Here is a 27417-nt window from a genome sequence, read left to right on the forward strand (position 1 = left end):
CTCGCTTCACCTTGTGGGTTCCAGGGATTGGACTCAGGTCGTCAGGCTTAATGGCTATCTAACTTGGCCCCCGTCCCTTTAAATGATTTAAAAACTGTTCAGGGTTTGTTTTGTGAAGCCCCCGGTGGGTGGGGGGCTCCCAGGACTCTGTCCCTTTAAATGATTTAAAACTGTTCAGGGTTTGTTTTGTGAAGCCCCCGGTGGGTGGGGGGCTCCCAGGACTCTGTCCCACTCCTGCTGTCATCATTGGCCCTTGGTTCACATGTTGTATCTGTCACTGACGTGTGAGGTAGCTGTGCGCACTCATGCTCCAGGCATCTGAGAATGGGCAAGGGGAACCCCAGACACAGCGCAGGTAGTCCTGGGAGGTCACAGTCAGGTGAAGGGAATCTGAGAGGTTGGTGTCCGGTGGCCTGAGGGCCGACACAGAGGTCAGGGACTGGCACAAGAGGAACCAGGCCTGGGTGGGGCTCTGAACAGCCAAGTGACGGACTGATGAAGGCTCTGCCTAGGAAAAGAAGGAAGGGTGTGGAGGAAGAGAGAGGAAGGGAAGGACAGAGGACAGGGGGGCAGGAAGAGAATGAGGGGAACAGCAGTGGGGCCGGTGTCCCATTCACTGAAGACGGTACCCCATCTTCAGATCGGTAGGACAGGGCAGATCACGGGAGGGGACTCCTCAAGCCCCACCCTTTTCCTGGACCTCGTCAGGACCATGGGTGGGATCAGCATAGGATCAGTAGCTCTGAGATCTTTCTAAACATACATACACACATATATATATATATATACATACATACATACATACATACATACATATCTCTCTATCTCTATCTGTCTGTCTGTCTACCTATCTATATCTATGTGTCTATCCTTCCGTCCTTCCTTCCTTCCCTCCTTCCTCCCTTCCTTCCTTCCCTCCTCCTCCTTCACCTCCTCCTCCTCCTTTTTAGTTTTTCAAGACAGGGTGTCTCTATTTCGCTCTGGCTGTCCTGGAACTCTCTTTGTAGACCATTCTGGCCTCAAACTCACAGAGATCCACCTGCCACAGATCCTTCCTTCCTTCTTTTTAATTAGCAGCTTTACTGACCATATTTCACAAGCCTCATAATTCACCCATTCTGATGTGGCTTTAGTGTCTTCACAAACACATGCACACATCTCACAGTCAATTTCCATATCCAAGGCACATCAGATGGAGTATGGCATCCTGGAGACACCCCCAGCTGACCAGTTGGGGCTGGCTTCAGGTGTATGTGGCTCCTTGCCCCGTGCTGGGCTTGTTGCTCAGCTGTCGCTGTCTACAAGTTCTGATTGTCTCGATCAGAAGCAAGAACGACCACACATGGTTTATACGGGGAATTAGTGCACAGTAGGCCAGCGCTCTACCAACTGAGCTGCATCCCCAGCTTGAGTGTATTTATGTATTTATTCTTTTTAATATAATGTATTTTCACTTTTTTTTTTTGACAAGGTCTCACTATGTCATTCGTGGCTGGCCTGGAACTTGCTGTGTAGGCCAGCCTGGTCTTGAAATCACAGAGATCTACCTGCCTCTGCCTCCTAAGTGCTGGGATTAAAGTTGCCACCAAGCCTGGCTTTATTTTCACTTTCCACCAGGCTCTGCAGTTTACAGCCGACCCTGTTCTGATGTGGAGGTAAACACTATGCAGATGTTGGGTCCATAAGAGCCCTTGGGATGTGTGCATGACTGACTTGCTGACAAAGGGCGGGGTGCCCCAGGGCCTGCACCTCCAAACCTCCTAGCCTCTCGTGCCTATATGGTACAGACAGTGGCTCCAGCTACGGGTGCTCCTGTCCTCCAAGCTCCACGTGTGTCTAGGGCACTCCAAGAAGGTCTGCCCCATGCCATTCTAAATCTCTGTATTGCTAGAATTCTTCCTGGCAGTTTAACTTGGCATCCCAAGTCCCATCCCTCACCCCCACCCCGCCCCGACACACACATCTTGAAAGGACACCAGTCACTCTGGTGAGCTCACTGACTCCATCTGTGAAAATCTACTCCCAACAAGCTCACATTCACAGGTCCTTTGGGATGTGACTTAGAACACCTTAGGGCCAGCTGTCCACAGGAAACCAGGAGTGAGCTGGTGGCGCTCATGCCTGCTCTCTGCTCATCCCCATGGGAACCTCTTCCTTGTGATGACTCTGGCCTGCCCACCTGCTCTCCAGAGTTCTCGCTGCATCAGGAAGTTCTGGGGAAGGGGATTCACGGAGGCTGGTCGCTGACTGGCCTGTGGACACTGGGCAGCAAAGACACCGGCTAACTCCCTCTAGTGTTCTGGGTTCTAAGTCAGGCTCCATCCAGAATCTGCATCCTCTAAGGAACTGAGGAAGTCATGGGTCAGAGGTGTTTGAAGTCATTTCTGAAACCAACTCAATCTTTTATTGTTTCTCTTCCCACTTGCCTTTAGTCTTTGGTGCTCAGACTGTGAGTTTTGGAGCAGGTCACATGGTTTGAAGTAACTTCACGGGCCTTCCTGCCTGGCCCTGCCCCACTACAGCCTGTGGAGAAAGAGCCATTGGCAGCTCACCGGGAGACACCAGATTCCAGCCAACTGCACGGAGGCCCTGCAGAAGCACCTCTGGGCACCTCTGGTGAGTAACTTGCTGGAGCCTGGAGTCCTGGCTTTTTAGCTGTTCCTCTTGTTGCTGTGAAGAAACAGGTTGTTTGGGCCCACGGTTTGGGGGAACATTGTATCACAGTGTGGAAGCCGAGGCAGCAGGAGCATGCGCTGCTCACACTGCATCAGAGACAGGGAGCAGAGATGCATGCTGCTGTCCAGCTGGCTTCCTCCTCTTCATTCATGTTCGATCTCAGCCCATGGGCATGGTGCCACCCACTCAGGGCCTGTCTTCACCCCTCAGACCTCCCTGGAAACACTTTTACAGATACGTACAGGGCCTTTTTTTCAGATGGTTCTAAATATAGGCAAGCCGATGATCAGCTGTCCCAGGTGGACTGGGTGCTGCTCATGGGGACAGGGTACTCCCTCCAGCCGTCACTTTCTGTTCGTTATAAACACAGAGGTTGGCTTGCTATGGTTTTTGGGCATCTTCATGGGATACTCAACGCCAACTGGCCCAGCTCATTAAGACAAATGAAAATAATCAAACCACAGGAATTTGTGGTCCTGAGTCTGCTCCCACCTATGCTCAGAGATGCACAAGGATGTTGGCAGGGCTGTGTGTGTGATGTGGAAACCTAGAGTGGCCCAATATCCGCCCACAGAGCATCACTGGTTTAAGTGGATGGTGCTGTGTGACTTGATCTTCCACAGAGGCAGAAGCCAGCAATGGCAGACATGGCAGCAGTCATTGTAAAATGACTAAAGACCGGGAGCCCTTTCCAGCCCCTGGTTGGTCTGGACGCCAGTGGTTTTTGTTTATTTATTAAATGAGATCCAGCTGTAACTCACCTTGCCCTTTATGCAGCCACCTTGATCCACCCCCTGACTCCGACAGGCAATCCAGTCCTTTCCTGGTGTTCTCCCCGCCCTGTCCCCCGCCTGACCATTTCTGCCCTTAGAACAGCAGCGGCATTGCCGGCTGCCAAACACAGCATCTAGGCTCTAAGGTTTACTCCAGGACAGCTTCTCAGCTTTGCTGTATTTTCTCTCCACTTTGTGTGTGTGTGTGTGTGTGTGTGTGTGTGTGTGTGTGTGTGTGTGTGTGCTACTGAGAATGGAACCTAGTACCCAGCACCTCAGCAATGCTGGGTAAATACTGCAGCACTGAGCTGTGCTCCCAGCCCCTGACCTGATTTTTACCACCATCTTCTTGGGTTAATGAAATCCCTGGACCATGAACAGCAAATGGCAAATGTGGTTTACTGACACCAGGTGAAACCTGCTGCCTGCCTGCGGTGGGGATGGGGAGTGGGGACAGGGGTGAGATGTGAGCCTAGTGTCGATACAGGGTGTTCCGGTGACTCTCTGACTCTCTGAGCTGGTGTTGTTTCTGTACCAGTGGTGTGGGGCCCGGAGGGTTGGAGGAGAATACTCCCAGGCCACCCAAGCACAGTCTTTGAATGCACCCCATTCTCTCAGAATCCATGATTGCACCCCTATCCCACCCTCTCAGAGTCCATGATTGCACCCCACCCTCTCAGAGTCCATGATTGCACCCCTATTCTGCCCTCTCAGAGTCCATGATTGCCCCCATCCCACCCTCTCAGAGTCCATGATTGCCCCCCATCCCACCCTCTCAGAGTCCGTGATTGCCCCTCATCCCACCCTCTCAGAGTCCATGATTGCACCCCTATTCTTCCCTCTCAGAGTCCAGGAATGGCAGAACTGTGCCGCATGGATTCCACGCTGACGGCTCTGGACGAGGAGATGCTCTGGGACATGCTGGAGAGCCACCGCTGTAAGATCGTACAGAGCATCTGCCCCAGCCGCCTCACCCCCTACCTGCGCCAGGCCAAGGTGCTGGGCCAGCTGGATGAGGAGGAGGTCCTCCACAGCCCCCGATTCACCAACAGTGCCATGAGAGTTGGTGAGTCCAGAGCCAATAGCCTCTCCCTGAGTTGCCTGGGTTACAGCCGGCTCGGCTCTTCCTGTCCAGCAGTTCAACAAGGCTGATGCTATAGCAATGGTGGGGGAGGAGCGGACTTCAACACTAAGGGTGGCTCGTGCCTGTCATCCCAACATTCCAAGTGACTGAGGCAGGGGGATTGCTACAAGTTCAAGGCCAGTCTGGACTATAGTGTGAGACTCTATCAAAAAGGAGAGATCTGTTGGTAGAAACTTTGCCACCATACACCAAGAACTGAATAGGTCCCAGTACCACATAAACCAAGCACTGTGGTATGTACCTGGTGGAAGCAGAAAGATCAGAAGTTTAAGGCCATCTCCAGCTCTGTATTGACAAGTCTGGGCAGCCTAGACTACATGAGGCCCCACCTCAAAACAACCTCCACAACAAAAGCATCAAGGGGACCAAGGTTCCCAATTTTTGGGACACTGATTTAGTCCCCTAACAAAGTCCCAGCAAATAGCTATAAAAATGTTGTGTTAAAAGACTATGGTGGGATTGGGGTGTAGCTCAGTGATAGAGTACATATTTCCCATGTACAAGACCCTGACTTCCATCCCTACCACAAGGGGAAGAAGCCCCACAAGGACGCATGCTCTCAGTTCTGCTGCCCAGAAGTCTTGAATGTTGTTTGGACAGGGCCATGGTCCCACTGCAGACTCTGTGGAGACTCTTCTTGCCTTTCAGCTCTAGGTGGTCCAGGAAACTTTTGGCATGTGGCTCCATCACTCCAACTCTGCCTCCATCTTCATAGGCCCTTTCCTGTGTTTTCCGTTTCTTCTTGTAAGCATAACTTATAATTGGAATATGGCCCACTTCATCTTCATTTTCTTTTATTTATTTTTTATTTTTTATTATTTTGGTTTTTCGAGACAGGGTTTCTCTGTGAAACAGTCCTGGCTGTCCTGGAACTCACTCTGTAGCCCAGGCTGGCCTCGAACTCACAGAGATCCACCTGGCTCTACCTCCCGAGTGCTGGGATTAAGGTGTGTGCCACCACTGCCCGTTTTTTGATCAAGACACTGTGTCATGTATCCTTGAACTTGCCATGTGGCCAAGGATGACTTTGAATTTTCAATTCGTCTATCTCTACTCGGATGATAGGTGTGTGCCAGCACTCACGCTGTGCAGACATGCTACCAGCTGAGCTGCATCCTCAGCCCCAGCGTAATCTTTCCTTGCTATCTTTCACTTCATTATATCCACAAAGACCCTTTGTCCGAAGGAAACACCCCACACAGGCACCATTTATTTAGTTCTCCATTGCTGTGAAAAACATCAGGACCAAAAGGAATTTGGGAAGGAAAGGGTTTGTTTGACTAACACTTCGCAACCACGATCTATCATTGAGGAAGCCAGGGCAGGAACTAAAGCAGAGGCCATGGAGGAATGGTACTCATTGGCTTCCTCCTCATGCTTTGCTCAACCTCTTTCTTATACACCCCAGGACCACCTGCCCAGAGGTGGCACCGTCCACAGTGCTCTAGGTCCTTCTACATCCATCACTAATCAAGAAAATGTCCTACTGGCTCGCATACAGGCCAGTCTGATGGGGACAACTCCAAGGAGAGTCCCTCTTCCACTCTGACTCTAGTTTATTGAGTTGATAAAAACTAACCCACACAGGTAGTTTTTTTTTGGGGGGGTGGCATATCTTTTGGGGGCACTGGTCATCCCACTGTAGTTGTCTTTAGAAATTGTTCTTCTACTATTTCCTCACCTGTAAGTGACTGTACCACTGAAGGGTGTTGGGTGAAGTCCTACTGTTGACGAAATGCTCTCTGCAAAAGCAGGGCACAGAAGCCAGGCGGCGGGCGGAAATTATCGATGTCATAATGTAGGTGCCTGGATCTCAAGTATAGGAGAGACTGATCTGAGCTACTTACTCCAGCTGAGAAAAGCGGGATTTGAGTCCTGCATTTGAGATGCCCTAAAGCTCTCTGGGATTACTCCCTGGAACTCCAAAAGACTGCTGTTTTCTACAAACACACACACACACACACACACACACACACACACACACACACACACACACGAGAGAGAGAGAGAGAGAGAGAGAGAGAGAGAGAGAGAGAGAGAGAGAGAGAGAGAGAGAGAGAGAGAGCCCTCAGCATGGTAAGACATGCCCCTTTATACCCAGCTCATAGCAGAACATTTTCTTGCCCCTAGTAGGGGTCCAACTAATACAGCTCTTGCTTCTTCAAGCTGATGATGTATGAGTAAAGGTGGTGGACAGAGCCTGTGAAAACAGTGAAGGCCTGTGCACCTCTCCATCAGGGATCCCAGAGAACTCCAACCCCCACATGTCAGAGCTGTCTACACCCTTTGGTGGCTCAGGCTGGCTGGCTCTCTCTCCCAAGGGCACCTGTTGGATCTGCTGAAGGCCCGAGGGAAGAATGGGGCCGTCGCCTTTCTGGAAAGCCTGAAGTTCCATAACCCTGATGTCTACACCCTGGTCACTGGGCTGCAGCCTGACATCGACTTCAGCACCTTCAGCGGTGAGAGCTTCATCAGAGGGCTGTAGGCACTGCACTTCCCTCCAGGCTGGGGTCTCTGGCCCTGGGCCCGGCACTCTCCAAGCTCACTGCATTGGGAGGGTGGGGAAGAAGAAGCCCCTGGTTTTTGCATGCTTCGAGGCCTATCTTTAGTCACCCAGCCCTGTGAGGAGACTCTGGGGGGCAGCCATGCATCCCAGGAGTGGAAGGCTGACCTTTATGCTGCTTAAAGGGAAGCCTAGGGTCTCTCTTCCGACTTTTGCAGGCGAACACAGTCATGCAGTAAAGGTTTAGCCTGTGTGGTGGGACATGTGGCCATGTTCAGGAGCTGACGGACTCTTTCCTCTTGAAATTTTTTGGTGTTAAATTGTTTTGGGTGTTAAAAGAGCAGGCCCAGGAAACTCAAAACAGCATCTAATAAACCATCTGCTCTGGTTTGGTGTGACAGATGCATTTGTGAGTTTATAAGGCAGATTTATGTCACTGCTGTGTTTTCCTTGGAGTCCCATGGAAATTGCTAACTTCAAGTGCAATCAGTTTGGAATGGGGGCTGGATGAGAATGGCAGGGTCTTGTGGGAACACCTACAAGGGCAGTCCAAATCATGACAACAAATATGGAGTCCAAAACAGCAGGAGGCTTTCAGAGAGACCAACAGAGCAGGCCTGTAGGCTCGCCAGGGTCTGGCCAAGGGGTACAAGACCCAGGGAGCTGAGTAAGGAAGGGCAAGGTGACAGAGCGGGACCGCCCATCTACAGGTCTCATGGAGACATCCAAGCTGACCGAGTGCCTGGCTGGGGCCATCAGTAGCCTGCAAGAGGAGCTGGCCCAGGAGAAGGCGCAGAGGGAGATGCTGCTTCGGAGATGCCAGCAGCTGAAGGAGCGCCTGGGCTTGGCCGAGGCCCGTGCAGAGGGCCTGCGCCAGCTGGAGGTTGACCATAGCCGCATGAAGCGTGAGGTCAGTGCCCACTTCCACGAGGTCCTGAAGCTGAAGGATGAGATGCTGAACCTGTCTCTGCACTACAGCAACGCACTTCGGGAGAAGGAGCTGGCTGCCACACGCTGCCACAGCCTGCAGGAGGAGGTACCCTACGCTTGAGGATTCAAGCCAGGCGTTGGCGGGTATTCTCTTGAGCCCAGCCTGGGAACCAGCCTCCACCCACCATGGCCTGCAGACCTCCTGGCTTTGCCTTATGGGGTGCTTCCTTTCAGGGAGGCCAGGCCAGCACAGGGGGAGGTCTTGGAAATCTAACTTTTTCTTGGGCCTCTGACCAAAAGAAGGAGGAGGCCAGCTTGATCTAGCTGGGTAGTTTGGGGGTTCAGGACCCTGGACACACACAGACTCCTGAACTCTGCAAGTTACCCCAGGAAACTTTGCCCGTGACGGGTCCAGTTCCCCTGGCTCTCAGCATCCCTAGCCCTCGCTGGCTTCACTTCGTGGTGGTGGTGGTGGTGGTGGTGGTGGTGGTGATGGTGGTGGTGGTGGTGGTGGTGGTGGTGGTGGTGGTGGTGGTGATGGTGGTGGTGATGGTGGTGGTGGTGGTGGTGGTGGTGATGGTGGTGGTGGTGGTGGTGGTGATGGTGGTGGTGGTGGTGGTGGTGATGGTGGTGGTGGTGGTGGTGGTGGTGGTGGTGGCGGCGGTGGTGGTGGTGTTCTGTGAGTTCACATTCTCTCCATCAGAGGAACACAAGAGAGCAGTGAAAGCAGGGTGCTGGGGGCCATCGTTCTAACAATAGGGATGGAAGCTGGCACGGCCCCCTTGGTCTGCTCAAGCTGCTAGTTTAAACACTGTATCTCATCTGTAGTAAAGTAAAGCTAAATCGCTGCCTTTCCCTGCTGGCTGCATTAGTTACTTTTCTGTAGCTGTGATAAAACACTGTGGCCCAGCGGGGCAGCAGTGGCACACGCCTTTAATCCCAGCACTCGGGAGGCAGTCAGGCGGATCTCTGTGAGTTTGAGGCCAGCCTGGTCTACAGAGCGAGTTCCAGGACAGGATCCAAAACTACACAGAGAAACACTGTCTCGAAAAACCAACACCCCCCCCCCCAAAAAAAAAAACCCACTGTGGCCAAAGCAACTTATAGAAGGGAGGTTTTGCCTGGACTTAAGGTTCCAGAAGGCTAGGAGTCTGTCATGGCAGGAGGGATGGCAACAGCAGGCGTGGTGACCAGAGCAGGAAGCTGAGAGAGTTTAGCTTCAACTGCAGACATGAAGCAAAGAGGAAACCAAGAGTAGGGCTGTGGCTCTGCATTCTCCAAGCCCATCCCTAGTGACATACTTCCTGTGACCTCCAACTGAGGACCAAGTGTTCAGACACATTTATCATTCAAACCGTCACAGAGCTTAAGAGTGTGCACTGCTTTTCCAGGGGACCCAAGTTCAGGTCCTGGAACCTACATTGGGCAGCATATAACTCTAGCTCCAGGGGGATCTAGCGTCTCTGGCCTCTGAAGGCAACTGCACTCACATGCACATGCCAACACATGGACACACACTCATATATGTGCTTTAAAATCAAGTAAATACTTTTTAAATGCCCCTTCTTCCCATGAGGGCCTAGGGATGCTCAGGAGGTAAAGCCGTGAATGGTGCTCTCGAAGCTTGGAGCGGAGGCCCTCCACATGCCATCAGCATCAGCAGGGCGGGTGGGCAAGCTGCATGTGGCCAATGCATAATGGAGAAACCTTCCCCATGCTCTCCTCCCACTTCCTCCCACACAGCTCTACCTGGTGAAGCAGGAGCTACAGAGAGCAAGCCTTGTGTCTTCCTGTGAACGGGAATCTCGAGAGAGGTCCCTGAGGCTGGCCAGTGACCTGGAGTGTGAGGGAGAGGAACTGAACCGTCTTAAGGAGGAGAACGAAAAACTCCGCTCGATGACCTTCAGCCTGGTAGGGTTTCCCTGGTCTCTCAGGAGGCCAATGCCTCCTGCTGATCCGGAAAGGCCATGTCCTTAGTGTAGGTGGGTGGCTGTGGACTGTGGGACTTCTCACAGGTAGTTTCACTAAAGAGAGGCTCAGTAGCTCATGCCAACCCCTTCTCTATATCTTAGGCAGGCCTTGAACCCACGATCCTCTTGTCTCAGTGTCCTGCCGTGATAAGTCAGGTTATACAACCCCCTTCTCCATCCTTCCTTCCTCCCTGTTTCCTGACCACACAGATGGTGATAGTATTAGAAACCTTGTCCCTAGGGTTGGCGATTTAGCTCAGTGGTAGAGCGCTTGCCTAGCAAGCACAAGGCCCTGGGTTCGGTCCTCAGCTCTGGAGGAAAAAAAAAAAAGTTGTCCCTATATTAGCTCACCCCCTGGGCTAATTTTCTGTGGCCACATTGTTCTGCAATAGGAAAGGCCACTTGTAAATGGTACAGTGGTGCAGGCCTGAAGTCCCAGCACCTAGGAGCCTGAAGCATGTGATGCCTTAGCTAAAACAGAATAGAATAATAACAGCCTGGATGAACTATAAGGATCTGGAAAAATAAATCTGTTCTGCCCATAAGACTTCCCGTATCCTGCCCACCATGCCTTGGAGAGAGTAGATCCTCTGGAGCCTAAGAACTGGGTGCCCTGAACTCTGCAAATGCTTTACCTTTCTCCTTTTAATTAAAAAATATTACTGCTGGGCAATGGAGGCACACACCTTTAGTCCCAGTACTCAGGCAGAGTTCCAGGACAGCCAGGACTACACAAAAAAAACCTGTCTCAAAACAAAACAAAACAAAACAAAACAAAACAAAACAAAACAACAACAACAAAAAAAACCCCCCAAAAAAAACAAATAAAAAAAGTTACTGGGAGGGGTTATTGGAAAGATGGCTAGCAATTAAGAGCATTTGCTGTTCTTGCAGATGACCTAGGTGTTATTTATTAAATGGTGCTGTTTACCATGCAAGAAAAGCCATGAGGCACAACAAAACCCACTATAAGAGCTTATTAGGGGAAGGGGAACAGAAGGGATGTGCTTAGGCCTATGGAAATGATCGTGCAGGAAAAGCGGGGGAGGGGTATGTGGGGCCTGATTTTATGGATTCCCCTGGCACATGCACATATGGGCTTACATGGCTATGTCATGCATGCACATAGATTACATGATCCTGCTACTCGCAAATTACATGATCATGCAGTGCACAGATTACATAGAACTTAAGGCCCTGAGATGACTAAGCCTCTTGCCAGGGCATGTGTGGTCATGGGGGAGTGGCTAGGAATTCTGTCACTAGGTTCACTTCCCAGTACCCACATGGCAGCTTATAGTCATCTGTAACTCCAGTTCCAGATGTTCTAACGCCCCCTTATGGCCTCTGCAGGCATTGCATGCACATGGTACACATACATGCATGTAGGCAAACAGTCATACACAAATTCCTTAAGTATATACCCCTTGGGGATGTCACACAGCTCACTGCAGCTTGAGCTGGACTGTGTGTCACTCACAGGCTCCTCTGGAGAATACAGCATGAAAAGGTCTGTCCTTTGTCTTGAAGCTCTGCTGGTGGAGCTGTTGAAGGAGAAGGCTAAATGATCGTGCAGAATTGTCCCTCTAGGTGGTCTGTCTCCTCGGCCAGTTAGAACCAAATGCCTATCTTCTCACTTATGACTGGTGTGCGTGTGTGTGTGTGTGTGTGTGTGTGTGTGTGTGTGTGTGTGTGTATGTGTGCGTGTGTGCGTGTGTGTTTGTGTGTGTGTGCATGTGTGCATGTGTGCGCGTGTGTGCATGTGTGTGTGTGTTTCTGGGGATTGAACCAGGAGCCTTCACACTCCAAAATGTATCCACAACCCTCATTTCACTTTCTGAGTCAGTGACTAAGTGGCCTAAATTGGTCTTGAACTCACTCTGTAGCCTAGGCTAGCCTCAAACAGCAACCTACAGTAATCAGGCCACACTATCTAACATACACACAGCCTTGGGGACTCTCTTTACCCACTGGTATGGCTCTTGGGAGGTTGGCTGACCTCATTCTGCACCAGGTGGAGAAGGACATTCTGGAACAGAGCCTGGATGAGGCCCGGGAGAGCAAGCAAGAGCTGGTGGACCGCATCCACTCACTGCGGGAGCGAGCGGTGGCCGCAGAGAGGCAGCAGAAGCAGGTGACACCATAGAGCCCTCCATCTTGGGCGGGTGCATTTGTGGGGCAGGCTGGCTTATTCAATCATCCACACAGTTTAACTAACTTTGCTTAGATAATTCGTGGGTACGCTCACCTGCTTCTCTACCGGGTCCTTACTGAGTGCTAACCATAGCCCAGACCTCATGGTCAGGCACAATAGAGGAACCCTAGGACCATGCCAAAGGCTCAGGGACCACAAGAGCCCAGAATTTAGACCAGGGAAAATGGAGAGAAAAGAGAATGAGACAAGGGGAAATCGCTTCTGCATTTGGAGCCATTAAACAGCATGTGATTCTGCACACACCATGCACACACAATTGCTGACTATGATTGGCTCTGTGGCTCTGTAGACAGAGCTCTAACCCTGTTCCTGAAGAAAAAGTGAATTTACCTCACTTCCCCTCCAAGCCCCCTGTCTGCCTTTCTCCCATGTCCCCATTCACCCCTTCCCGCCTAAGGCCTCAGGGTCAATGAGCGCCCCGGTATGTCCCCAATGTACAGTACTGGGAGGAGAAAGAACAGACCCTACTCCAGTTCCGGAAGACCCAGGTGGACTGTGAGCTGTACCGAGAAAAGATGACCACACTTCAGGGCCAGGTGGCCGAGCTACAGAAGGAACGTGACCAGGTATCCTGAGCATTGGGGGTTAACCCGGAGCCGGGGAATGCAGGTGTCTTCCCTTGCTGGCACCGGGGTCAGGAAGACTCCACCATCGCCACCATCAACACTGTCCCCTGCTGGTGTGTGAGTGAGGCCAAGAGCTGCTGGCTCACAGAGAGGACTCGGGGTTTCTTTCCTTGGCTCATGGGAGGTCCCTTCACTCCCCGGCAATGCACCGACACAGACAGACTCTCTGTCATTCTCCCCACAAGAGATAGGCTATCCTGACACAAGACTTGGGCTGCCCATCCCAGACACGGACTTTATTCAAACATGGTAGACTTGTACAGTCAGTGTGAGCGCTGGTTAGTGCACACGCCCGCAGCATGGGGGCGCCTTGTGCAGCCCAGATGCCTGGGTCATTGTTCAAGCCCTGACCACCCCTCACGGCTCCCCTCCTGGCTGCAGGCGTACACGGCGAGGGACGGGGCCCAGATGGAGATGTCTCAGCGCCTGGTGGAGAAGGATGCCCTGCGCAGGAGGGTGTTCGAGCTAACAGAGCAGGTCTGCGAGCTGCGCACTCAGCTGCGCAGGCTGCAGGCGGAGCCGCCGGCAGGAGTGAGTGCTCTGCCCCAAGAGGCTGGGTAGTGGGCTGCACGGTGTGTGTGGGGGGACAGGGACACACGGGGGTGTTAACTGAGCTGCAGAGATGGGGACAGAGCCCACACAGCCCGCCACAGCTGCCTGCCTCTGGTCAGCGATGGAGCTGGGAAGCACTGAGCAAGCAGGTGGACCAGCTTGCTTCTGCATCTCTTCATGTTAATGTCCCTGTGTTACAGAAAAGGGAGCTCAGGGGGAGGGTCAGTAAATCTGGTGTGTGGTGACAGAAGAGGCTGGCAATATGTCTGCTTTACATAGATGATTTTTCCAGTCAGAAATCCAGGGACTGAGTGACACAGGCACTGTGGTGAGGGACCTGTGTGCCTGAGAGCTGAGTGTCACAAAGCCTGTTTGGTCCATGGACAGTGTGGGTCAGGTGCCCTGGGTAGGCAAGACTGCTTGAGTACCCACAGTCCGGGTGGAGACACAGTCAGAACCTCTTCCTTCTGTGGGGTGGGCCCACCCTGGGCCCACCCCTTTCTGTGTGCACACGTGTGTGTATGTGTGTGGTCTTGTGCCACACTCATGCTAGGCAAGTAATCTCCTACTAAACCATATCCAGGCCTTCCCCAACCTTTTTTTAAAAAGGAACTGTTAACTGAACTGGAACTGAAGTTACAGATGGTTGTGAGCTGCTGTGTGGGTGCTGGGAATAGAACCTGGGTCTTCTGAAGAGCAATAAGTGCTTTTAACTAACCCTGAGCCGTCTCTCCAAACTGTAACTGCTTATTCTGAGTCTGGGATGGTGTTCAGTTTTATTTTCTTCTCTTCTCTAGTCCTTCACCCCCCTTCATTTTCTTTGTAACGTGTAAATATATACATATGCATGGTATATACATACATTACACAGTATGTTATTTTAAAAACTAGCAAACAATAGCACACAACATACAATCTTTATATTCTCTAGATTCTCTAGAAAGACTGAATTGTACTTTTCTCAAGCCAGGTGGATCTCACCTCCTTGGTGGGTAACTCCTGGGAGTCTAGGGACACCAGCATTTTACCCAGAAGCTGTCTGGGGTGGGAGGGTGTTCATGGGTAAGTTTCCTGATCCATCTGGTTTCTTTGGAAGCCCAAGCAGGAAGCTGGAGCCAGGGAACTCTGCCTCCGGGGGAAGCAGCGGCTTGTGCGGATGCATGCCATGTGCCCACCAGATGACAGTGACGGCAGCCTCCTCAGCTCCACTGAGGTACATCCTCCCCCACCTCCCCCCCACCTCTGCCCTCCACCTCCACCCTCTGCTACATTCGGCCCAACACATCATGGGGCTAAGAACCTTATTTCCACGGAGAGGAATCAGTACCACTTAGCATTTCAAATAGAAAATCACTCCCTCATGGTCTGGGAGCTGGAAACCCAAAATCAAGGTGCCATACTCTGTGGCTTTGCAGATGGCCTTTTCTGTCTCTCCAACTCTGCTTTCTCAACAATCCTTGGCTTGCAGCCACCCAGTCTCCACCATGGACAGCTCCAGATTTCCTTGCAGAGATTCTCAACCTTCCTAATGCTTTGACCCTTTAATACAGTTCCTCATGTTGTGACTACCAACCATAAAATTATTTTTGTTCATAATGATAATTTTTGGAGACAGAGGTTTACCCACAGGTTGAGAACCACTGTATTAGAGGGTGTATCAAACAGCTTCCCTGAGATTATCAACTCAAAGGAGAAACGTTTGTTTGTTCAGAGGTTTCGGCCACAATGGCTCAGACCCATCACTTCAGGCCTGTGGTGAGGCAGAATCAATCTGCCAGCACAGCATGTGGTGGGGGAAGACCTCACGGCAGCTGGGAAAACAGACAGAGACAGAGAGAAGCGGAGACAGAGACACAGACAGAGAGACAAAGACAGAAAGAGAGAGACAGGGACAGAGAGAGAGAGAGGGGGAAAGAACCCAACTAAAAATCTGCAAAGGCACACCCCCATGACCTAACTAACTTCCTTCCATAGACCTCCTCTTAAAGTGTCAACTACCCAACAGCACCACAAGGTGGCAGTCAAGCCTTCAACACACAGTCTTTGGGGAACATTTAAAAATCTAAACCACAACGGAAAGACACCAGTGGATTTGCAGCCCACTCTGACCCAGTCTGGCTTCTTCTTAGCTTGATTTCATCTGTGAAGAGCCTACTTTCACATCAGGTCACATTCTTAAGTTGTGGGGGACCTGAATTCCAGGAAACACTATTCCACCCAGCTCAAATGGTCCCTGTGACGTTAGACCCTCGGTGTCTGCTTTTGGCCTTTGGCAAAGAGATGAAGTGGTCTCTTCATGGTGGCCATTCAAGTTCAGGATGCTCAGGGTATGATGGAAGTACCATGCCGTGGGCTGCCATGGGCCGGAATGGGGATGAGAGGCAGGTCAGGCCACCACCTGGAGCAGGGTCAGGCTTCCTTCCTGTGTGACCCCAACAGTGCCCCCCAGGGCCCCTGCATCTGCAGAGTGGCAGACCCGCATCTGCATATGCACATGCTCACTGGCTTCTTGGAAAACTGGGGACAGGGAAGGAGAGTCCGTATTCCACCCAGAACCCCAGGGTCCAGTCAAAACCATACCCCTAGCTCCTCGTCTTCACTGCCCAGACACCAAGAGCAGTGTTTCCTTTGGGGTCGTGGACAAGATGGCGCTCAGTAATAACTCCTTATTTGCCTCCCTCGTGCACATCTGTCCCCCTCAAAGACTGAGTGGGGCCAGCTCTCCTGTCTAGCCCTCCCCCACAGTCTAGGATGTGGCCACCTTTGCTCCGGCTCCCTCCCTCCAGGCTCCTAGTGCAGGCTCTGTTGTTGACTATTTCATACCCTCCTCCACTGGCCTTCTCTGTCACTCACTCCAGGAAGGCTGCCACACCCTGGTGTGGTGTACCTGCTCACTGCCTGTGTCTTCCCATCAGTCCTCCACACACACCCTGGGGATGGCCTGTCCTCAGGAGTGTGTGGGTACTCTGGATCCACAGAGCCAGTGTAGGGGTTCTCAGTGCCTGCTCAGCACTGGCCCCCAACCTGAGGCCTCAGCTTCTCCCCTCACCAGTCAGGAACTCCCCCACCCTGGGTCTCATGGCTTTATATGCAAAATGGGATGCCACACACACACAGTCTAGAATGTACACAGCAGGCACTTGACAAGCGTGACTTAATATCTTCCTCTGCTTTTCTTTGTGTGCTGTCACTCTCTGGCCACCTCCACCAGTCCCGGCTGTGGTGGGACCTGAATCCCACATCCAGCCGTGAGCAGATGGACAGCTTCCGCTCCAGCAGCCCCATGCCTCCCAGCCAGCAGTCCCTGTACAAGCGGGTGGCAGAGGACTTCCTGGAAGACCCTGAGTCTCTAAGGTAGAGCATGGTATGGGTTTGGGATCTAGCTTGAAGGGGATCCTAGATAGACCAAGGACTATCTGGGCTTTGGGCACAGCAGCTCAGAAAGGTGCTGGGTGCTCTAAGCCTCAGCTGGAGCAGGCCATCCTGCCTGGCTGTGCCCTAGCCTCAGCTGGAGCGGGCCATCCTGCCTGGTTGGCTCTAGCCTCAGCTGGAGCAGGCCATCCTGCCTGGCTGTGCCCTAGCCTCAGCTGGAGCGGGCCGTCCTGCCTGGCTCTGCTCTAGCCTCAGCTGGAGCGGGCCATCCTGCCTGGTTGGCTGTGCCCTAGCCTCAGCTGGAGCGGGCCATCCTGCCTGGTTGGCTCTAGCCTCAGCTGGAGCGGGCCATCCTGCCTGGTTGGCTCTAGCCTCAGCTGGAGCGGGCCATCCTGCCTGGTTGGCTGTGCCCTAGCCTCAGCTGGAGCGGGCCATCCTGCCTGGTTGGCTCTAGCCTCAGCTGGAGCGGGCCATCCTGCCTGGTTGGCTCTAGCCTCAGCTGGAGCGGGCCATCCTGCCTGGTTGGCTCTAAGCCTCAGCTGGAGCGGGCCATCCTGCCTGGCTCTGCCCTAACCTCGGCTGGAGCGGGCCATCCTGCCTGGTTGGCTCTAGCCTCCTGTGTTTTGTGACAGCTTCCCAGAAGTCCTGGAGGTGCGCCTTCAAGGGGCTACAGGGGACGACACAGACACAGACCTGGAGTATGAGATACTAGACGGAGCAGGTGAGCACTGCCACACACAAGGATCTCCACAGCACGTTCTTTTCCTGGGCTATGGAACTGCTGTGGGGCAAGTGAGACAGCCTAGATCTCTCTCCAGGGACAGTAGAGAGATGGGAACTTGATCTCTGACCTTGGCCTCTATGTTAGTCAAGCTATCTCAGCCCAGCTGAGTTCTGTTTGCTGTTGTCTTTTTATTTTTCATGTAGAGGCTCAAACATGGCTCAGCATATGTGTTCAGATAGCCACAGACATTCCTGTTCGCCTCCACCCTCCCCTGCCCTCCCTGTGAACAGGAGGCAGCAAGCACGGTGCTCAGTTGCTTCTGGCAGAGATGTCTAGCACAGACTGCATCTGATGGGCACATCCCTTCTCCTGGATGCTGTCCCCAAGCCTCTCGGCTTTCATTTCCTTATGTCTGTGTTTGAATTGCTCGATTGTCCTGAAGTCCGTGAACCTGTTCCATCTCACACCTGGGGCACACCTGGCTCTCACAAAGGTGTTTGGCTCCTACCCAGAATTCACCCCACAGCCACCAGAGGGCGAGAGTCCCCCTCATTCAGCACAGTGGACCAAGTGATCTGAAATCCAACCCTTGCTGACTTCTGCCTCCAGGTCACGCAGTGTTGCTGGATCAGACTCAAGCACAGTTTTGTTTCCTCAGTTTTGGCTTTGAAGATAATTACATCATTTTTTGCTTGTGATCTGGTCTAAGGCCATCTATGGGTGGCACCTGTTAGGTCTCCAGTAGATCTTGAGATAAGGGTGCCCCTGGCCCAGGGGAAAATGGCTCTGGGGTAAAGTGCTTTGTGTGTATGCATGAGAGTCTGATCATCAGAATCCACGTAAAAGCCAGGCATGGCAGCATGCATCTGTAAGCCCAGAGCTGGGGAGTTGAGACAGGCAGATATCTGGGGGTTCTCTGACCAGTGGAGCTGGCTGAAATGAAGAGCTCTGGGTTCAGTGAGAGACCCTGCCGCACAAAATAAGATGGAAAGTGATAGAGGAATTCAACTGAAGCTGACCTCTGACTTACACACACACACACACACACACACACACACACACACACACACACACACACACATACACACTTACACAGAGAGAGACAGACAGAGAGATGGAGAGACAGAGAGGGAGACACACACAGAGATAGTGACAGACAGACTGAGAGACACACACAAAGAGACACAGAGAGAGAGAGAAAAGAGAGCACTCTGGATATAGAGACACACACTTGTAATCTCAGAACTTTGGAGGATTGAGAATTCAAGGGCTATATAGTGAGACCTTGTTTCAAATTAATTAAAATTTTTAAATAATTTATTTTTATTTTATGTGCATTGGTATTTGGCCTGCATGTATGTCTGTGTAAGGGGTCAGGTCTCCCAGAACTGCAGTGGTGAGCTGCCATGTGGGTTCTGGGAATTGAACCTGGGTCCTCTGGAAGAGCAGTCAATGCTCTTAACTGCTGAGTCATCTGTCCAGCACCAAATTAATTAAATTTTAACATGCTAGAGCTTGGGGAGCCTCATGTAGCATCTACTGTGAGAATTCATAGGCTTACCACAGCCAGTGAGCTGCTGGTCAGTGCTAAGGAGCAGGCCAGGGCTGTGCCAGATTTGAGACTCCCTCCCCCCCCCCCCCCCAGCTGAGGACCGAGCCCAGGGCCTTGTGCTTGCTAGGTAAGCACTCTACCACTGAGCTAAATCCCCAACCCCGAGACTCCCTTTTTTTAGATTTATTTATTTTATGTGTATGGGTGTTTTGCCTGCATGTACATCTGTGCACTACACGAATGCCTGGTACCCACAGAGCCCAGAAGAGGGTGTGGTTCCACTGGAACTGGAGTTAAAGGCAGTTGTGAGCCATTGTGTGGCTGCAGGAACTGAATCCTGGTCCTCTGCAAGAACAGTGCTCATAACTGCTGAGCCATCTCTCCAACCCTTAGATTTGATCCTTAATTGAATTCAGAAATCTAGATGTGTTGGGGGGGGTGGCTAGAGAGATGGCTCAGAGGTTAAGAGCACTGGCTGCTCTTCCAGAGGTCCTGAGTTCAATTCCCAGCAACCACATGGTGGCTCATAACCACCTAATGAGATCTGGTGCCCTCTTCTGGCATGCAGGCATATATGCAGACAGAATACTGTATGTATAATAAATAAATAAATCTTTAGAAAAAATACAAATAAATAAAATAAAATAAAAAACAGACACAATGTTAAGAAGCACTACATATCCTCACCAACTGAAAAAAAAAATCAGCTGGACGGTGGTGGCACAAGCCTTTAATCCCAGCACTCAGGAGGCAGAGCCAGGCAGATCTCTGTGAGTTCGAGGCCAGCTTGAGCTACAGAGCAAGATCCAGGACAGGCACCAAAACTACACAGAGAAGCCCTGTCTTGAAAAACAATCAATCTAGATGTTAGAAGTCCTTTTATCCTAAGAAGTCGGTGACTAGTTCAGGTATTGCAGAACGATGCATGAAGCTCTCACCAGCTACTCTGATGTCAGCAAAGATGAAATCAAAGAGCTAAGCCCAAAGGAGGGGCCACAGAAGGGGACTGAGTCAGGCTGGGGGCGGGGCAGTATCTGAGGCCCCAGAAGGAGAGTTGAAGCCTCAGCATGAGGAGCAGGGCGAGGAGCTAGTGACCTTAGACTCCAGCTGCTAAGCATCCTGTTTCCTTCCAGATCTCTCCCAGTCAGAGGACAGCCTGCTTGAGTCTTCACAGAGCCTAAATGTCTCAGAAAGGTGAGCTGCTGGCTGGGGACACCCCACGGAGTGGAGAAATAGAGCCTAGATGTGACAGAGCAGAGTCTGATTGTACCCTATCACTATGGGGAGGTCAGAGCAGAGAATTCCAGAATCCAGGGCTTTTCTGACATCTGTGCTCAGGTTGTGTCTGTCTGCCGATATCAACGTCCCTGTGAGGCGGAGGCCAGCTCGCAAGATCCTGAGCCAGGTCACAGTGCTGGCATTCAAAGGGGACGCGCTGCTGGAGCAGATAGGTGTCATTGGCGGGAACCTCACGGGCATCTTCATTCACCACGTCACCCCAGGCTCTGCAGCCAATGAGATGGCCTTGCGTCCTGGCACCCAGATCATGATGGTGAGCAAGAGTGGGAGGCCATGCTGGTGCCAGGCTTTTGGGCCAGGGTAGGGGGAGATGGTGGGAGACAACGGTCTGCCTCTGACAGGGTCTCAGTTCTGCTCTGGGCTGATGGAAAGTACTGCCCACATCCATAGACAAGGGTCATGGGAGGGAAACCCAGCCCCCTTCCCAAGCCTGGCAATCTAGAGCTCCAGAGCCTGGAAACTCAGAGAAGGCCACTGGAATGTGTCAGTTCTGACCAGGGATCTTGGTGGAGTTCCTGAGGTGAAACTCAGGGAACCTTGTACCTGTCACACAAGTGGTCTAGCCCCGAGTCACACCCCAACATTGGCCAGGCTTGAGAAAGCCTTTCCAATGGAGTTGGATTTTGACTTTTTTTTTTTTTTTAAAATAAAAATGTTGTTTTTTTTTTGGGGGGGGGGTGTGGTTTTTTTTTTTTTTTTAAGACAGGGTTTCTCTGTGTAGTTTTGGTGCCTGTCCTGGATCTCACTCTGTAGACCAGGCTGGCCTCAAACTCACAGAGATCCTCCTGGCTCTGCCTCCCAAGTGTTGGGATTAAAGGCATGCACCACCACTGCCTGGCTACTGTGATGATCTTCGTGTCACTTTGTATATGTACAGAAATATACATGATATAAAATTCACCATTTTAACTATTGAATTTCATGACAAAATGCCCAAATCTGGACAGAGCACAAATATACATATAAATGTAAAACATAAATTATTCTTATTAAATGAATACATGGGTGGGGAGGGTGAGCTTGATGTGGCCTAACAGCACAATTCTTGAATTATATGTGTGTGTTGTGCATGCATGTATGTAGGTATGGTGTGTGTGTACAATGTGTGTATGAGTGTGACTGCACAAATGCATAGAACACTTGTGGAGGTCAGAGGACAACTTTGGGGGGCTTATTCTCATCTTCCACCTTGCTGCAAGGCAGGCCCTCGCTTTTCAAAACGACGTTTATTTCTGGGTATGATGGCCTACGCCTTCAATCTCGGCACTTAGAGGGCAAAGGGAAGTGGATCTCTGTGAATTGCAGGCCAGCCTGGTCTACAAACCGACTCTGTCTCAAACAAACAAAAACCACATTTGTTTATCTATTTATTTGTTTATTTAATTTACTTCCTTATTTATTGACTTCTTTGTCTGATGTCATAGAACATGTGGAGGTCAAAGGGCAGCTTGTTGGAATTGGTTCTCTCTTCCACCATGTGGGTCAGGGATGGAATTCAGCTTTTCAGTCTTTGAGGATGAGTAGCTTTACCTGCTGAGCCACGGGCCACACCTAGGGTCTCTCTTCTTCTCCTCCTTTTTGGTTTTTTGGTGTGTGTGTGTGTGAGTGTGTGTGTGTGAGTGTGTGTGTGTGTGTGGTGTTTTGTTTTGTTTTATTTTTGAGGCAGGGTCTCACTAGGTAGCTCTGGCTGTCCTGGAACTCACTATTTAGACTAGGCTGGCCTCGAACCCACAGAGATCCTGCCTCCAAGTGCTGGAATTCAAGGCCCACACCCCCTCACCTGGCTCTCCCATCTTATTTCTGCCTCGTGCAGCAGCTACTCCAGGCTCTCTGGTTCACCAGTCACCCCCTTTGCCCACATCCCGTCTCAGTGTAAGAGTGCTGACATCACAGATTCCAAGGGTTAAACCCGGGCCAGCAGGCTTGCACGGCAAGTGTCTTTACACACTGAGTTGTCTCCCTGGTCCCAAAAGCACAATTGTTCAACTTTAAGCCTTTTAAATGATTTTTTACATTAAAATTTCTTTACTATGTGTATGAGTATTTTCCTGGCATGTATGATGATGTATCTCTCACCTGTGTGCCTGATGCCCATGGAGGCCAGAAGAGGGCATTGGGTGCCTCGGAACTGGAGTTACAGACAGTTATGAGCTGCCATGTGGGTGCTGGGAACTGAACCTTAGTCCTCTGGAAGAGCAGCCAGTGCTCTTAACCACTGAGCCATCTCTCCAGTCCCTACTTTGGATTTTAATTACTTGTATGTGGACAGGGGCATGTGCACCCGAGTGCAGGTACCTGCAGGGGCCAGAATCAGGCATCAGGTCCCCCCGAGCTAGAGTCACAGACAGTTGTGAGCTGCCATGTGGGTGCTGGGGACTGAACCTGGGTCCTCTGTAGAAGCAACAAGTGCTCTTAACCACCGGGTCAAATTTCCAACCCCCATCTTTAAGCATTTAAAAGAATATCAATAAATGTGCCAGATGGGTTTCACCCCATCCCTGGGGCTCAACTGTTGGCCCCAATGAGAGAATTAGGAGTGGGCATTTCCCTTCAGAACAGTGTGTCCACAGGGAAGCAGGAGCCCCTCACTCTTGAAGAGCCCCCACACTCCGTGTACGCGGTCATCCCCGTCCCCTTACACACATATAGGAAGAGCTCTATGATACTATAATCCTAAGACTGGCCACGGTCAGATGAGGAGTCATCCATCTTGCAGAGGTCTTCTGTGGCATTTGAGAGAGTCGCATCACCCTGAGGAAACTCTGGACTGACAGTCCTAAGATATACCACAATATACACATAGAGTAACACAGAAACACACATCTCCCTAGACATAACCATATAAATGAGGGAGGTACCATGGAAGCCCCACCAGATAGGGCTTCACAGATGGGGGAGGCTTGGAGGGTACTCTGGAACTAAGTGGATGAGGATCTGTGATGCCACTCAACAGACCCATGACACAGAATAGTTGGGCCCCAAACATACAGAATCCTGATCTAGAATGATCCAGAATGTTCTGGAACATCTTGAGGTCTATTTTCAACAGAGACTATCCTCAACAGTGGAAAGGTTAGGGGTGGGTTGGTGGACCGGGAGTGTGTATGATGCATATGTGTGCAGCTTGATGCTATAACAACTAACCCCACACCCAGGTGTGACAAGAGATTTTGACAGGCCATGATAGGCTAAGGTGGGTGGGTGGCTGTGGAGGGCCAAGAGGTCCTCTGCCGCCTCCCACTCCCCTCTCATCTCAGCTGCCACGCCGTCTTGGTGAGAGTCCACCTTCACGCTTTGCCCTCAGGTGGATTACAAGCCAACTGAGCCATCATTAAGGGCCACTCTGGAGAATACCACACTGGAGCAGGCTGTGGGGCTTCTCAGGAGGGTGAACGGTTCCTGCTACCTGTCTGTGAAGATCAACACTGAAGGTACAGGCACCACCCCATGCCTGCTCAGCTCTCCAATCCCCTCCTCGGACCCTAAGCCCTTTGGCTCTGCAGTGCCTCCAGAGCCCATGCCTGCCAAGGGCCAAGGCAGTGCAGCCAGGCTCATCCTGAATCCCCCATGCTCCAAAGAACTGGAAACCTCCCTCCATCCCACCCAAGTGACTCCATGGCTTTTCCTCCTTTCACATTCTAGAACCTTCCTTGTGTAAGTTCTAAGATCTAGGATCATCAGTCATGGATGTCTTTTACCAGGTTATAAGAACTTAATCCAGGACCTAGATGCCAAAGTGGTGACCTCTGGGGATTCCTTCTACATCCGAGTCAACCTGGCCATGCACCGAAAGGGAGTGGGGGAGCTACATGCACACTGCAACGATATCCTGCATGTCACTGACACCATGTTCCAAGGCCAAAGCTGCTGGCACGCCTATCACGTGAACCCTTACACCATGAAAGACATGGAGCCTGGCACCATCCCCAACTATTCACAGTGAGTCGCTGCCACTGGCTCTATGCGTCCCCACAGAAGTTTCAAGGATAACATCCGCTGTCCCTGCTCCATGTTGAGGTCCCCCTGAAAGGGAAAAATCAGTAGCCCTCGAGAGACGCTCCCCCACTCTAAAGGTATTTGCTGACCAGCAGTTTTAGAGCTGACTGGAGATTGAACTCATATGGAGATAGGACTGGAACCATTAATCTAAGTGTGTGTATCCTGGACTCAGCAAAACAGGACATGGGGAGTGAAAAATTTATGTCCCTGTAGACACCCTGCATCCTGTCAGCCACCAGTAATCTCACACTTACAGTTCAGCCAGTAACTTCAAAGAACTGCCTCACCCAGGCCCCTCGTCCAATCCCGAGACATGTAACCCTCTGCACGCAAACCTTTCCTACAAGTCCGGGCTTGCTTTGCTATTAATAAACCCCTGTGGGCTTGCATCGGATGTCGGCTCTGTGGTGGTCTTGCTGGGACATGGGCACAACACCTCCTGCCCAGGAGGAAGCACAGTCCTTCCAGAATTTTCCCTGTCATAAGAGCATCTACCCAAGAACAGAGACTGGAAGAAAGGTTAACTTCTAAGCATGGGGTCCCCTGGTGGTAGTACCCTCTCTGTTCAATGCCCTGGCTGCTCATTAGCCCCCACGGGGACCAATGTGGGACAGTTAAATTAGCATGGCCTGGCCTGGCCTGAGGCTTGGGAGATACTTCAAAGGCCCAGTCTCTGAGCCCTGGGTGGAGCACTCCAGTCTCTGAGCCCTGGGTGGAGCACTCCAGTCTCTGAACCCTGGGGTGTCTCCAGCCTGTATGTCGCTCTCAGCCTCGAGGCTGCTCAGTCAGGCTGTCAGAGCCTCTTTTCCTCCATTTGCCCAGGGCTCAGCAGCAGCTCCTGGCCCTCATCCAGGACATGACCCAACGGTGCACAGTACCCCGAAAGGTAAGCCTCTAGTCAGAGTGTGGTCCCCTGGGGTGGGCTGGAGAGACTGAGATGCTGTGGAACCCTGTGTGGGAAGTGTGGACCACTGAGCTGCGTGGGGCAGTATCTGGGCCCTGTGTACCCCACCAAGCCCTCGAAGGCCTGCAGGCCTTGCAGTGGGCCACGTGAACACACCAGGCTCCACCCCCAAAGCGGCTCCTGCTCTTCCTCACTCTCCTGGCCCCCCTGTCACCGACTCACCTCCTTGTTCTTGTTTCCTCTGAGGTCGGGCACCTTGTTCTCTTGGGACACAGAGCACCTTTCACTTTGAGCACACATCTGTCCCTGAGCAAGGTGCTAGCACATTCCCGCCTGGAGCACAGCGATGCCGAGTTGGGAGGGGGCCTGCTCTTCTCTCTGCCCTTTGCACCCCACCCCTTCCTGCAGAGCCCTGTTGCCTGGGGCTCCTCCCCTGCCTCCCAACCCCTGGTGTGGGGTCTGGGGAGCCTGCTTGCTCCATGGCACAGCCTGATTGTCCAGAAGCTGCTCTGGATTTGCTTATGGGGCAGAGTGCCAAAGTAGGGAGGGGATGCCAGGCCCCACGCCCGCTGTTAACAGCTGAGCCTTGTCCCTTCCCATCTCCCTGCCCCTCCTGTGACAGCCTTCCGGAGGACCACAGAAGTTAGTACGAATTGTCAGTGTGGACAAAGCCGGCGCCAGTTCTCGCTCTTCTTCCTTTGACCAAGGCCAGCTGACATCTGGCAGGGAGGAAGGTGAGGCCTGGCCACTTGGCATAAGCACCATGTGGGCATTGGGGGGCACTCGTGGGCAGCACAGTCAAGGTGGCGTCTCTCACTCAGGCCAGGGGCTGTAATGTTTATTTATGCTTGTGTATAGATGGTTTGCCTGTATGTACTTACATGCACCATGGCATGCAGTGTCCCTGGAGGCCAGAGGAGGGCATCAGACTCCCTTGGGACTTGAGTTACATATAGGTGGTTGTGAGTCACCATATGGGTGATTGGTTTCTCTGGAAGAGCAGTCAGTGCTCTTAACAACTGAACCATTTCTCCAACATCCCCTCACCCGCACCCCAGCCTGTATTTTTACAGATCATAATGTCTACATGCCTTTCTGGACAGCAGCTAAGCAACATATTTGATGTCCTTTAAATGGCCATGCCTGAGACCTGACGCAGTGGAACTATCCAAAGGCTACTAGCACACAAATATGTGCAGGAGTCTGTTTGGAACAGTGAGAACTACCAGATGCCCAGTGTCACACAAGGGAGGTCACTGGGTGGTCAGTGTGCACAAGGTCATGCTAGAGGTCTGACGTCACAGCACCACAGGCAAAGCTGCACAATGAAGGGGATCAGAAATGAATCCGGTAAAAGACAAATCGTCCACTTTCTCTCCAGAAAGTTCGGGTGCATAATATAAGATGGATACTGAGACTCAAGAGATGGCTCGGTTGTTAAGGACACGTACTGCCCTTGTAGAGGACCCGTTAACAACCATCTGTAACTCCAGGGGATCCAATGCCTCTGCAAGCATTAGTGTGTACACACACACACACACACACACACACACACACACACACACACACACACAGGTAAAACACTCATACACATAAAATAAATTTATAAAAATGAGATTGGTGTTGGAGAGGCACACCATAACTAATCCAGAAGAGAAGCAAACGGTCCAGCAGGGAGGAGGCTGAGGACCCTGTGGCTTCAGGGGCAGGGCTGAGTGAAAGACAGGGCTGGGTCGATGGGGAAAGAGGGAGAAAAGGATGAGGGAGGAGAGGGAGGGCTTGGGTGAGAGACAGGGCCCCGACATCCTACCAGGCTTCTCTCACAGTCAGAGGCTCATCCTGAAGAGCTGCCATCTCTGTGGTCATCCGGTCAGCGGGACCAGCACTCATAGTTAGCGGCAGAGAAGCTGAGAATGTCCTATGTCAGTCCGCCCTCCCCAGGGACGGGGACACAGGGTGCGGAGCTCATAGCCTCTCCTCCACAGGTGGCTCCAGCATGTGCTTCTGGGCAGAGAACTGCTTCACCCTGGCCCCATACACCCTGGTGCACCCCCACAGGCCTGCCCGGCCCCGGCCTGTGCTCTTCGTGCCCAGAGTAGTTGGGAAGATCCTGAGTAAAAAGCTCAGCCTCCTCCAAGGCTTTAAGCAGTGTCCGGCAGGTATGCACTCCTCGGTCCC

General features: G+C 51.9%; 1 protein-coding gene across 3 annotated transcripts in view; it reads left to right on the top strand.

Moving 5' to 3' along the window:
• Card14 (caspase recruitment domain family member 14) overlaps nt 1–27417 on the top strand; it is a 34735-nt gene that overhangs the window by 3541 nt on the left and 3777 nt on the right. The window contains exons 2-21 of one of the 3 annotated variants that reach the window (XM_076543874.1): nt 1472–1655; nt 2433–2616; nt 4296–4515; nt 6915–7052; nt 7807–8132; nt 9770–9937; nt 12011–12130; nt 12652–12777; nt 13219–13368; nt 14486–14602; nt 16601–16743; nt 17394–17482; nt 20171–20231; nt 20376–20589; nt 23641–23767; nt 24038–24275; nt 25158–25221; nt 25486–25554; nt 25862–25973; nt 27225–27398. In XM_076543874.1, coding sequence (XP_076399989.1) covers nt 4305–4515; nt 6915–7052; nt 7807–8132; nt 9770–9937; nt 12011–12130; nt 12652–12777; nt 13219–13368; nt 14486–14602; nt 16601–16743; nt 17394–17482; nt 20171–20231; nt 20376–20589; nt 23641–23767; nt 24038–24275; nt 25158–25221; nt 25486–25554; nt 25862–25973; nt 27225–27398 — 2647 coding nt within the window. In that variant the 5' untranslated portion in view covers nt 1472–1655; nt 2433–2616; nt 4296–4304. The remainder of the gene's footprint in view (nt 1–1471; nt 1656–2432; nt 2617–4295; nt 4516–6914; nt 7053–7806; nt 8133–9769; nt 9938–12010; nt 12131–12651; nt 12778–13218; nt 13369–14485; nt 14603–16600; nt 16744–17393; nt 17483–20170; nt 20232–20375; nt 20590–23640; nt 23768–24037; nt 24276–25157; nt 25222–25485; nt 25555–25861; nt 25974–27224; nt 27399–27417) is intronic. The other 2 variants (XM_076543875.1, XM_076543876.1) reach the window with 2 other exon arrangements.

The sequence above is a fragment of the Peromyscus maniculatus genome, chromosome 8 (assembly GCF_049852395.1).
Source record: "Peromyscus maniculatus bairdii isolate BWxNUB_F1_BW_parent chromosome 8, HU_Pman_BW_mat_3.1, whole genome shotgun sequence".
Classification (NCBI taxonomy): domain Eukaryota; kingdom Metazoa; phylum Chordata; class Mammalia; order Rodentia; family Cricetidae; genus Peromyscus; species Peromyscus maniculatus.